Source organism: Melozone crissalis, unplaced genomic scaffold (genome assembly GCF_028551555.1).
Source record: "Melozone crissalis strain CALT ecotype California unplaced genomic scaffold, PUWL_Pcris_2 ptg000018l_1, whole genome shotgun sequence".
NCBI lineage: Eukaryota > Metazoa > Chordata > Aves > Passeriformes > Passerellidae > Melozone > Melozone crissalis.
The window spans coordinates 39,110,120-39,123,710 of NW_026535796.1; the positions used below are offsets into that span (position 1 = coordinate 39,110,120).

General features: G+C 38.4%; 1 protein-coding gene across 1 annotated transcript in view; it reads right to left on the reverse strand.

Annotated features, from left to right (window-relative positions):
* Nucleotides 1–3,693: 3,693 nt before the first annotated feature.
* The window catches only part of KCNK10 (potassium two pore domain channel subfamily K member 10), a 51,010-nt gene continuing 41,112 nt past the window's right edge, over nucleotides 3,694–13,591 (reverse strand). The window contains exons 6-8 of the mRNA XM_054275683.1: nucleotides 9,020–9,206; nucleotides 6,824–6,966; nucleotides 3,694–4,923 (exon numbers count right to left, since the gene is read on the reverse strand). Of these exons, the coding sequence (XP_054131658.1) occupies nucleotides 4,291–4,923; nucleotides 6,824–6,966; nucleotides 9,020–9,206 (963 nt within the window). The 3' untranslated portion in view covers nucleotides 3,694–4,290. The remainder of the gene's footprint in view (nucleotides 4,924–6,823; nucleotides 6,967–9,019; nucleotides 9,207–13,591) is intronic.

Consider the following 13,591-nt stretch of genomic DNA (forward strand, 5'->3'; position numbering starts at 1 on the left):
CCATGAATATAAATCACTAGTGGGGGGGGATTATTGTATTTTATTTACTATTATTTCTAGGATTTATTAGAAATAATGTTCCCTATTAAGTGGTAATGAAATTACAAATCTTTTGAAAACCAGTAGCTGCACAAGTTCAGCAATGCTTATGATGGTTAATGGTTCAGAAGGATCCCCAAAGTGGTGTAGCAGAATTCTCCTGCACAAAGAGGTGGAAAGTGGGACTGTAGAGCTGAAAGCTACAGGGATACAGCAGCTGATTCATCCTCTGTGTGTGAGGGCTACAGCTACAGAAAATCCATGTTTCCTTGCTCTTTCAGGTCCCAATTCCCATGCCAAGTCATGTTATGCTCAGGGCAGGATCAGAGAGTTAAAGTCAGTAACTGACCCTGCAGCAACCCAGCCTTATTTTCAGGCTGCTGGGAAATAAGCTGATAAACTAATTTAGAGAAAGAAGTTTTGGATGTGGGTCAGACTACTTTTGCTAAAAAATTTCTATAATGGTGGAATAGCCTCACTAGAAATAACATTACAAGTTTTTTTATAGGTGTTACTAAATGCCAGAAGATGAGAATTTTAGCCATAAAAACACTTGATGTTTAAACTGATTCTCTCTCAAGCTGTTGCAGACAATTAAAACCAAGGGATGCCCTTTAAAAGGGTAAAAGCAATTTAGCTCATTAAAATGTCATCTTAGGTGTCCAGATGTTTCTGTCTGGCCTCCTATGAAATACACCGTTTGCACTACCCACATTATAATAAAAATTATGTATATTGAGGTATTTAATAGACAACCATCTAGCAGAAAATATTTACTCCTGTCATAGCCTGGCAACTTTCTCAGCAAGTTTCACAGACAAAGAAATGGAGAGGAATGAAAGAGAACATTTTGTTTTCATATAAAAGGTCATCAAATGCTCTGCTCAGTATCTCACTGAGAGTTTATTGAGCATCACCTTTTGTCCCTGAACTATTATATCCAAAACCAGGGGATGCTGAAGAAACAGCTGATAAAATGTCAGCCAGGGGCTGCTGCATGGCATGGCCAAACAGAAACTAGAATGATACACACACACATCACGTAGAATATGGACAGGGGACAGATTGACAACTCAGAAAGTTAAGATTAAAACTATACCAAGATGTCATTGTCCTTCTCTGGCATCAGAGCAAACAGTTCTGAGTTTGCCCAACAAATTTTGCCTCCTCACTTTTCCATGTTGATTTGTTTTCTGTGATTTTCCTGTTGTCCAATTCCCTGTTCACACAGACAATTCCTACAAGTCAGACTTTACTCTTCCTGACCTCAATCAGAAGAAATGCCATGGCAATGGCTAAACTTTATATTTCCTATATAGAAAGTGCATCTCCCATATCCTTACAGATGTCTGTGTGAATGTGCAGAACTCTTCTATTGCAGGCAAGCATTTCTTGTGAGAACTCATCTGAAGAACAGATAACACTGCATGCATGATACTGATCTTGGCATTTGGTAACCAAGGAGAATTATTTGCAAAACTGAATGGATTGCATGCTTTCAGAGTCAGATGAGATGTTTTTGGTGTCAGATCCTTCAGAGATGCAAAGCACAGGATGATGTAACAAGGAATTACTGCAATTCTCAGACCCGAATTATGCATCTTAGCACTTCTGAACCTTTTCTGAAATTCAAACACAAATCTAAACTGTAGCTTTCACTCCTAATCTCCTACCAATAAAACACCAGATCTGAACAGCCTTGCTATATCCAGATATGCTATCCTGACACTACAGAATTAGTGATGCTCATGAATAAGACTTCATAACTTTGCTCATATGTGGAACTCAAAGCCTGCCCAAAACCAGCAGTAACAGGTGGGTTAAAGAGCTCCAGAGCTTGAGGAGACCTGCACCTTGCTGGTGTCTGCCTGGGGCTTGAGGAGCATGGGATCCTGAGATGGTCACCAGCCCCCATGTTTGTGAAACCCAGCACAGGGCTGTCTGGCACAAACGTCTCCAGAAGCCATGGCAGCTCTTGAGTTGAGTGGAACCTTCTCCAGGGTCTGAGATTACTGCCCTGTCTCTGGTAAGGTGAAGCCAGAGTGCAGCCCTGCACCTTAAGAGATTCACTGGTGAAGTAAGCAGAATTCAATTTCTCTTGGATCATACTGAGTTAGAGCAATCCCAAATGACTTGAAATTTTTCAAACATTGCTTTTTCTTCCTTGATTTTCTGACAGATAATGAAATTATAAATATGATATTTCAAGAGAAGTAACCAGCAGACAGAACAAACTAAAAACTTCTTTATTCCTCTGCACTAGTGGAATTTGGTTCTCTCCTGCAATTTCAGCATATTTATTAGATATGCAAATATGTATACTCAAAATTTGCATACACAGTGCCATGCTTCCATTCATAGCCATGGCAATCTTGAATTCTGGTGGCCAGTTTGGTTTTGAGTTGTCTTATTGTGCATAAAATCTCAGAAAGTATCAGAGAATCATACATGCAGTTTTGTGTGTGTAGACATCAGCATGCAATTCCAAAAGTCTATGTCTGCATGACCTGTGGATGCCTGCATGTTTGACTAGCTTGCATGAGTCTCTGCAATCAACATCCATGCTTACCTTACCTATAAGCCTACAGTTTGAATGGCAAGAATATTTAGGATTTTGTGAAAACTCGGGGAAAACATTGCTGGTACAATCATGTGTATCTCATTTCCAGCATGCATGATCTTTTATCTGCAATGGCCCACCCAGTAGCCCACAGGCTGACACTATAAAAATTTAGTATGTTTGCAATTCCCATTAATTATTTTGCAGCATTTTCTTTGAAAACACAATTCTATGTTTCATATTCATATGCCCAGACCGCACAAAGGATTTTTAAAAATGCCCACAGTTTAGTTACATTCCACTTTAGTCTAGAAATGCAGAGAGCTCATATTTAGTTCTTATCAATAAAAGGGATGGCAAGTTTCCAACAAAGATTGTACTTGAAAGAAATGAACCAAATAATTCAAAATACTTGTTTAAGAAGTTAAAAAAATATGACAGCATTAATGGCACTTAAAGCTATAAGCACTTAAAAGATTACCACAATATTTTTTTCCTAAATTTCTTTTTTGCTTTTTCTTTTTTTTTCTGAGACTATGACAGCAGCTTATGTCTAAACCAAACCCAGCAAAAGGGAACAGAGAGCCCTGAGATTCTATGGTAGCTCTGGCCCTCATTTGAATCACATATATGCTTTTATGTCTATTTTTAAAAATTCAGATTCAGCTAGAGAACAGCAGTTTGCTGACATGCAAAAGCTACAGCTTCCCTTCTGTCCTTATAGTCTTACAGCGTTAAAATAGAAGGGGCTCTTTCAGTGGTGGAAAGTGTGAATATGAAATTCTTAAAAAGAAAAACTTGGCCCACTGTTTTATACTTTTAGCCAAATATCATTAAATTGATGTTTCTCTTCTTTTAAACAACATAACATGAAATGTTGTATTTTCTTCATATGCACTTTCTTGCTGTGACTTTACATTGAATTTTCCCACATGAGAAAAAAAAAATCCATTTGTTTATTTTCTTTTTTATGTTTTTTTTTCATTGCTTAAGATAAATACCCACAGAGGTTTTTTTTGTTTTGTTTTTTCTTTTTTTTTCTTTTTTTTCTTTTTTTTTTTTTTTTTACTGAAAAGAGCAATCCAATCCTTACTTATGTCTATGTTGATTTTCCAACCAGCACTCAGCTGCTAGCTGTGTCCATGGACATTCTTTTGGCATTTAGAAAGGTAATGCATCTGACTCCAGTATAGGAAAAAAAACCAAAATCTAGCTTGGATCACGTGCCAAAACGTAAACTAAGCCTTACTGAAAGTGTCTAATTCACTCCAATCATTTCTCCTTTTTTAATCACCAGGGAAAGGCTTTATGGATGCATACTCCATTACAAAGATACAGTGTTTTTCATCCCTTTCATAGGCCCTTCTTGCATAGCTGCCCTTTGTCTAATATCACACCATGATAGGAGCCCTCTGGTGATACTGCCATGGTCCAAGCCCTTCCTTTGTGTCTTGCCCTGGTAATCTTATACAGGCTGAAATTTCCATGTGCGTAGCTTTCTGTTGCCATTCTGCAGTGCTGTGTTCCTGATTTGTTTTGGCAGAGCAAGCTTGAGTCTTTATGGCACAGTGAAATAATCTTGGATGATATATAATTCAGACTGAATAAGGAGTCTGTATAAGGCACGTGTCTCAATATATATGGATATAAAAACACCAACATTGTTAATTCAAGTCAAACATCTTTTACATTTAACTTCTCTCTTGAAGTAACACTTTGTTTTTCTGCATCCTTTCTTTGGCTTCATTGGAAATCACTCCATTTTCCAGGTCTGAGTGCTGCAGGATAGAGTTGGTCAGAACTGCAGTGCTAGAACTATTCTTGGAATTACGCATCTTCTCTGTCTCCTCTTCCTTTTTTTCTTCATCCAGTATTCTATCAGAATAGTTTCTGAAGGTCTCATAAATTTTATGCATATCCTCAGGCATAGTCTTTTTGATGTCTTTGTTTTTCCTTTTGGTCATCTTAGCGGACGATCCAAATTTGTTGATGATGTTGTCCTCAGATGCCCCCTGCCCGTGTTTGTTGAGCTTCTCTGACCCTTTCAGGCGCAGGTTGTTGGGCCTGTTGTTGATGCTTTCCTGAGAGGAGGCCTTGAAGCGTCCTGTCTCCAGGGTAGCAAAGACGGAGCGCTTCTCTGGAGAGAGCATGTCCAAGGAGTGGGCCCGCTGCTCCAGGCCCAGGCGCCGGCGCTCCATGCTCCGGATGGTGGCTGCCCGCTGCAGCTTGTCGTGGATCTCCACGCTGAGCCGCCGCCGCGTCTCTCTGAACTCGGCCGTCACATTTGCTTTCCACTCTGCTGCATGGGCTTTTATTTCTCCAACCTTCACAACATGAGGAAAGAGAAATTAAATTTTTTTTTAAAGAAAAATCTTTCCTGTAGAACAGTAACACAAGCACTTTATTCTGTGGTGTGAAACTGGGAAGAGGTCATGTCTCCACTGCATCCATCTGGTCCCAAACTTCAGTAGTAAAGGGCTTACACTGGGTAAACTCTAAACACACCAACTGATGGCTTTTGTGACATAGAACTCATCTGCCTCTGTCACTTTGCCACCCCACACATTTTATAGAAGTGTTACATGGTGGGACATGTTCACACTATCCTTGATCAAGAACAAAATTCCTGACTCATAATGTCAGCAACAGATGGTCAAGAGTGGGCAAAGTTAATCACATACAGTTAAACCAATACACTTCAGAACAACACAACAACCAGTGCAGCAGTACAGAAATGTGTTTTCCTGTATTGTTCATGGATGCAGATATTTAGTCCCTCTCAAGGTTCTGTTTAGAGCCACAGAGTCACAGAGCAGTTAATCTTTAATATCCATTAGCTAATTTCAAGTGGCCCTCTGACTCCCCCAGTCTAGGGTTCATTTTCAGGGACAAATGTAGCTGTCTTTTATGGAGATTTCCATTGCTCAACTGTCCAAATACCACACTGTCAAACCATCTGGAGGAGTTTTCAACACACATTCTGTATGGGCACTAGAACCATATGAATGTCCGGCTGTCTTTCTCTGTTTTACACCGTTGCACTGGAGGATGGAATAATGGCTAATAATAAAGCACCAAGAAATGGCTGTACTCAATAAATATGCTTTCCAAAATGAGAAAAATCAAGATAAATGACCAAGCAATATTTCAATTAAAACGGGGCTTTCTCAAAGTTCAGCTAAAGAACAGATTTAGGAGTACAGTGTCTGCAGGAGCCCACACAGTCAATGAGTTGTTTGTGCTGCTGCAGCCTGAACTCAACTTTTTGCATCCCATAACCCACAAGGAGTTATCTTTTTTTCTGCAGGCCAGATGTGCAGGTGTCCATTTAGCACTGTGACAGAAGGCATCTGTGTGGGAGACCAGACTCCTCCCTGTAGCTGCCTGCTGATCAATGGAACAGCCATGCTCTCTGCAGTCCCCTTTATTAATGGAGATGCATGGGGGATGCACCAGGCCTTGGGTGGTGCAGATGCCTTCAAAAATTAGAAACAGCACTACCCCCCTGCCAAATTTTGCTATTTGGTTAACCCTGCCAGGTAAACTTTCCTAGAAAAGCAGGGTTGCCTTAAAATTTGATATTATATTACTAACATCCTCCACCACAGGCTTCAGCTCTAGAGGCATGGCAATTGCCTTTTTATTTTCCGCACTTATTTGAGTGGGGAAAATAGAAAGAGAAAAATAGAAAAACAGGAAATAGAGCAGCATCCTCTTTGAATCAGGGAGGGCATGTTCTGAGTGAATTTAGTCATGCTCTCCTTGATGCTGACTACTCAGTTTCTTCAACTTTTAAAAACAGAGTACACAGTAAGGGACCTGAATCTAAACTTCTATTCAGAACCACATTCCCTGGCATAGGAAAACACAGGAAAATCTCCTAATTTTTAAGGTGAGGACACTGAAATTTTTAGTACAATTTCATAGCTAGTTTCAGAGTAAAGGCTGGCCTCTCATTCCATAATTGCAATCCTACTGATGTGTTCTGTGTATTTTTGAGTACTGATAGAGGTGTAACAGCCTTGGTTGCTTCCTCAGCTTTTTTCTCTTCCTTTGTGAAGGAGCTAAAGATCAGAGCTAACTGTATACCAAAGGCAGACAGTAAACCACGGGGCATATTTAGCACTGGTCATGAAGAGCAGCATCCTTATTTAGACAAGCAGGAATCAGGCTCTTAAATCTCTTATGCAAAATGAAAAACTGCTGAGAAATTACTGATCATACCTCTTCTTGTGTCTTCTTGGACAGGACTCTTAACCAGTCTCCAATCATACTCAGAACAGCAGCAAAGTAGGCAAGGCCAACAAGGATCCAGAACCACACTAAGGGTTTGTACCACTCCATGTATGCGATGTTAGCATCTCCTCCTGAAATAAGCATATAATTATGCTTACAAATCATGAGGTGACAAAATCATTACAAAATATCTGCAATTCTGAAAAATGCCTAATAGTATTTCCTAACTCTTGTCAACAGCACTGTAATTCTGATAATAAGACAAAAAGCCTGTCAGAACACCCCCATGGAAGGTCAGACATTTGAGACTTGGCAGGGACCCAAACATTGGTTTGATGTTAATCTCTCTCCATAGACTGCATGAATCACACTCTTTCTTTCCAGTCTTTAAGAGTCTGAAACAATGGGAGGTAGGGACTGCTGTTGCTATGGTACAAGAAGCCTCTTCTGATCATACATGTCCCTGAGGAAGCTCACTAGGAAACAGATTGTCTGGATCTATCTTGCAGAGTAATCAGGTGACTGAGAAAGCATGAGACCACTTTTTTCAGCCTATCAGACACTGTGTTTTTTCAGGCTCCATGCACAATTTTATTTCCAACTGTAGTACAAAAACCTCCCAGATTCCCAAGAGCTGGGATTTGTTCTAGGGGAATAAGCCAGCATAGCTCCATTGACACTGCTTTAACCATTAAGGTAGAGTATTTCTGATTTGCTATTGAAGGAACAGAGATACTGAGAGATTAAAGTGACAGAAAATAAAAGGGGCAGAAAATCTCTCTCAAAACCAGCAATAAACCCCAAATCTCCTGGTGATCACCTGCCTTAAACTCTTATAATGAAAATGCCTCTGAAGTTTTCTTATTCAGGGTCTTCCATATGATTTTTGGAAAATCATGCTTGTTAGTAGCCACCCAGCTGTGGATTATGTTCTCCTAATCATGTGCATATAGAACAATTTAATATTCACAGCTTTTTTTTACTATCACATTATTAAACAATACTGAAATGTTGTATTATTAAGAAAAATATTTTAAATTATTTTTATTTCACACTGTGATACCTCAAAGAATATCAGTTAATTCCTTTCCACATCTAAGTGGTTAAAATGGACAAATCTCATAAAATCACTTCTGTAACTGAATGGTCCTAAAACTTTCTTTTTTATATCTGGGTCTTTCTTTGTTCAGTGACTTTTTTTCCTCAATAATCCATGTATTCTATGCCAGTATGTTATAAAAAAAGGAAGATTAGAGTATTCTCTACAAAAAAGACTTGTCTACTGTCCTTCAACAAAGAAAATTTTGTAGCTGTATTTGATGTTTTTAACTCATTCTGTTTATAGGGACTAAGAAGCACAATCTGACAGTTTGTAACACAGACAACTTAATACCTTTAATTGGGACCACTGACAGGAATGAGGAGTAGAGGTCATGCACTGATGGGAAAAAATTCACTTATTTTAACCACCTTTTTGTTAGCAAAGCAGCTATGTGAAAAAAAATGTCTCTCTCATCTCTCCATCCAGCTATCTCAATTCCCTCTTTGGAAATTGTATATGGGTAGACATTTATAGTTCCTGCTTGTACTGTATTAATCTTGGAGAGTCTCCCCCAAGTACTGAGATACACACCCCATTAGTCTGTCTCTCCTACAAGAGTTTTCCTTAACAGATCAACTGCAATGTCAACATTTCTGCCAAGGTTAGGAAATAGAATGCAGGTTTTGAAATGCTGCAGCTCCTGTGGTAGCAGCCCACTACTGCATCTGACCAGAGAATTCTACAGACCTATGGCTCAGCTGTCCTTTGTAAAAGCTTCTTCCATTCATCATATGGGCTGCTTGCTCCTGCAGTCAGCCTCAGACTGAGCACTAATGGACTAATACAAATCTTTAATTCAATGGGAAAGCAATTTTACTTTTGCATAATTCATTGCATGATAAAGGGTAATCAGGACTTTCCAGGCTCCTGTTATCTACACTGCTGAAGGCTCACAATCTACATATGGCAAGGCACCTGGACCTTAAATCAGCCTGGTTGTACTGCACAGTAATCCCAACAGAAACACCTGGCATGGTTTCACTGGAACATAACACATTGTGAAGGGCCTCCTCTCTATACCAGAAAGCAAATTCTAAGAGCCAAGGCCCTTGTGCAGAGCATCTTGGCTCAAAGCTGCTCACCTGCTACAAAGTCACCGAAGCCAATAGTGGTCAGCGTGACAACTACAAAGTAAATGGACTCCAAGGCTGTCCATCCCTCGATGTGTTTGAAGATAACTGCAGGAATGGTCACAAAGACAATGCAGCCTGCCAGGACAAATGCAATGGTGGAGATCACCCGGATCTTTGTTTGACTCACTTCTTTATTCTAGAAAAAGGAAATAACAGGAAAAAAAAATTGTTTGAGTGGATTTCTGGAACTGCATTCTTTGTGAATGACACACTGATTATGCTGGTGTCACCTGATATGTCTCTTTCTGCCTTTTGTGAGCTTGTTGGGTGGAATACAACCCTCTCTCCCTGTTAGTGAGAGTCCTGTCCAGGTAACAGTAAATCCCCATGTCTGGCCCCAGTTTATCATGATTCCCATTTTCTATGCACTAAGAAGTGACTAATCTACCACAAACACCACCTGGAAAAACATTCCTGAGCTTCAGAAAGGCATCAATATGCTCCATATCAGGTTCAATGCCTAAGAAAAAGTGCACATTCACACCTCCATACAAGTATATGTACACCCACATTGCCTCACCAGCACCAAGCATTCAACAAACAGGACCAAGGTTAAAATAAGAATAAACCCCTTTTCCCTCATTGAAAAAGTGCAATTTTATGTAGAAATAATTCATTCTTTGGGTTTTCTAGACTCAGGTTTTCCAGCTTTCATTCACAAATATGAAGGTTAAATCTCCTTTTCAAAAATAGAAAACTATATTATTGGTTTACTCCAGAAAAAAAGGATTTATGTCAAATACCAAACAGCCTGAGATAAAATTACCTATGTAAATCCACACTGGAAAGCTCTTGAACAAAGAGTATGTGTTACCGGCTTCTATAAACTGAATTCAAATATAGCAAGTGTAATTGTAATATTTTACACTCATAAATCATATAAACTCTAAATTTATTTAATATATATTTAGATTTTGTTTCTATTAATATTGATGCAATCCTGGATTAACACAATTGATTCTGGCAGATTTAGTTCCAATTTTCTCTGCTGTGAATAAACTCAGCACCCAATAAAGTTTCATGAGAAACCTGTAAATTACTAGAAACCTTACTGTAGATTCATTTCAATGGTAGTGTAAATTCTCTATTTATTCTGAAAAAGCAATGTGGAGGTCACTGTAAGTCATATTTCCAAATTAGTTTTTCATTTAAAGCATCTCCCTTAACCCAGGAATGAGATTTCATTTCAGATTAAGGCACTGCCTAGACAGGAAATAAGATCTCAGAAGTTATCTTTGTAATATACAGAAGGGATATTGCCTGAACTGGTTAATATCTAACCAGATTGTGAGCAATACTGTGCTACCCTAAAATGGGAGCATTTCTTTTAGAGATGCAGTGTCAGACCCTCGTTAAGTACTCCTCTGATCTGGGATGCATTCAGAACCAGGTAGCATAAATATATTTCATACTTTTAGTTCTGAAACTGTTTAAGATGATCCCTATGCTTAATATTTCATTTGGGTGTGTGTTTATTTTCTGTGTCTGGATGAATATAAATAGTTCAATAAGATTAGTAATATAATGCCAAATATAAGACATGGAAGAAACTGCCAAGTGCCAAGGGGAAAAGCAACAACAACAACAAAAAAAAAAAAAAAAAAAAAAAAAAAAAAATCTGAATTCAATCCTTATTGCCTCTTTTTCCAAAGAGCCATTTTGAGTATTTTGCTAAAATACCAAAGGACAATCTATCTTCTTTAAGAGGTATGGACACACCCTCACAATGGCAGGATTTCAGATTTATTCGATGAGTAGTGAAAGGAAAAGAACAGATTGCATGGGTGTTACATAGTGTCCTACATTGGCACCCCTGCCTTTTTTCACTGAGAATAAGGATTTAACCAAATTGAGGTTTAATTTCTAGTTTGACCAAGGTGACTTGTTTACTTCTACTAAATGCTTCAGTTTCCTGAAATGTAGAAATGAAATGTCAGAAACCTTGCCTTGTGGAAATTAGGAGACAAGTGTCTCTTGGACATCCTTGAACAAAAAGTAATTTGGAGCTACCTGACATCAAAGTAGTGTATAATAATTCTTCCTCCAGTCCCCACACAGCAAAAATTAAAATGCATTTCAATATGTGTCAGAATTGTCTCATGAGAGAGGCAGGAACGAAAAGAATGGCCCTCAAATGAGTAACAAATGTTCAGGACATCCCCTTGTCTGTGAGTGATAAACTCAGCCAAAGGTTTTTGATTCTTTTAAGTAAAAATGGTAACAATGTTAATGAAAGGATCTGTAAAAGGCCTGACTCATGGTTGTTGTGCACCTTTGTCACTGACACAAAAGCAGAGCATCTGAGGGTACAAATGAGGGTAGAAAGCAATGGTGAATCAGGCACAGCATTTTTAGAGCTGCTGAAAAGAGCACAAAAGCAGGACTCAGAAAAAGAATTACTTAATGAACAATAACACATGAAATGCAGGACTGACATGAAAAGGAGGGTCTTTTTACAGTTAGGCATGCGTTCAGAGGAAATTCACAGTAGAGTCTAACAGCTACAGATGAATAAAACTGCTTAGGCATAATTGTACTGACTAATGAAATATGTACATTGTAATTATGACATACTACAAAAATTTAATGCACTGCAGTGTTACACCAAGTAATTATTACAATAAATAAATAAATAAATAAATAATCACATTATATAACACTAAGGGTTGAAAAGTCTGAATAAGTTCACACAAATTTCTCTTTTATACAGTATTTTCAGCTTGGAGCAAAACATTGTCAAATAGCTGAGCAACTTCTGCCAGGCTAAGAAATCATCTGAACCCATTTTGTGACATGAATAGAGAATTTTTTTATAGGTGTCGAAAAGAAAAACAACAAACCTCTTCCTCCAGGAAAGGTAGCTTATCTTACAGTTGTTTAAGTAAAATTAAAACCTTTAAAAGAGATGTTTTCCACTCTTTGTTTTCAAGTTTGTTTACCCACAAGTTCCTTCCACAGTGATGAAGCAGATGATTTGTAAGACATTCCTCAAATATAAATAAATTAGTGCCGTCTGATGAGACCAATTTAAATCCACCTAGAACTAATCTGGAAAACATCAAAGAAGTAATCTAAGTATCTAAGAACTGAGTTTTCTGTGCACCCATCAGGGTCATTCCCATTTTCCACTGACAGTGCTGATTTTATTCTTGAGGTGGCTAAGTGCTAAACTGGCCAAACATTACTGATGCTTACATGAATTACTTTACATACATTACTTGCTTACATGAATTCAAACAACCTCCTGTCAATCTGCTCTAGTGCCAAGAGGGGTAAGGACAGACAGAGTAATGAACACACCCTTATCAGTGGAATTTAGTTCTTATCCATCTTTTCCATCAATAACTGCAGCTTCACTTTTTCCAATAATATTTTGTATTATATATACAGGGGGTTCAGTACTTTTGGTCTTACCTAATAATTTCAGGAGTTAAAATAAACCTGGAGTTTTTTACTTTCTTTTTTCTCTCTCTGGCCCAATAGATCAAAGCCAGGGTAGTGGATTATTTTATATTTTCTGCTTTCTTCAGGTGAATTAACTGAGGTACAATTTTTCTGACCTGAGGGTTGACAATAAAAGCACCAAACAGTTTTTAGGTTTGCAAACTGAGACCACACAGTTGATATATATTCCTATGAAAAAGGAGCAGGAGGCATTAAGTTGGAGATCAAAAGAAGCTACAGTCATTTATCAGACTAAACTAAATGCTAAATATGGAGAACATATACATATTTCCATGAACAGCATATTTCATATAAGCTTATTCCAAGATTCTGTAGTGTCACCTGTCATTTCATAGAAAGCTCCTCCAGTATACAGTACTATTAAACCAAAAATAGCACTGGAACACTTGCTGCTTCACAGTGAGCTCAGATGGTTTTTCTGTCTTCCAAACTTTTCCTTTTCTGAATTCCTGACAAATCTCCCCAAGGCTCCAGGCAAGCTGGCTACCTTTTTTGCTAGATGACCAGTGGCAGATTTTTAGAGATAATGTAATATACCTGCATGGAAAATGCTGTCCTCATCTCTCCAAAAGGCTCTGTATTTTGGAGCAGAGAAAACATATTTCGAACAAAACACTTTTCTTTAGTATTTCTTTTGTTCCCTTCACTTACTCTTAACTTTTTGCCCTTCCCCATGCTGCCAACTATTCTCAGAACAGATTGTCTCTGCCCATGTACTAATTAAACAGCTTGTCTTCTAAATCACTTTCTCTAGACCAAAATATTTTAACACTAGGAATGACAGTCTTTGTACCAGACTATCACATATATCAGCTCACAAACATTTGATATGTCCTTAGTCAAAATATATTTGCAAAGCTATTGTGGATGGTGCAGGCAGTCACAGTTCACACTGCTTGTCTTTCAGCTCAGCCAAATGCAAGCCAGTCCTGGTCCAGAGCCTGGCACACACAGTGAGGTGTGATGCCCTTCTCAACAGGCTATATGGAAAGACTGGCACAGCACTGCTTGGTCATCAGTGATTTGGTCACATCAACCTCTTTGCTGCCTCTAACA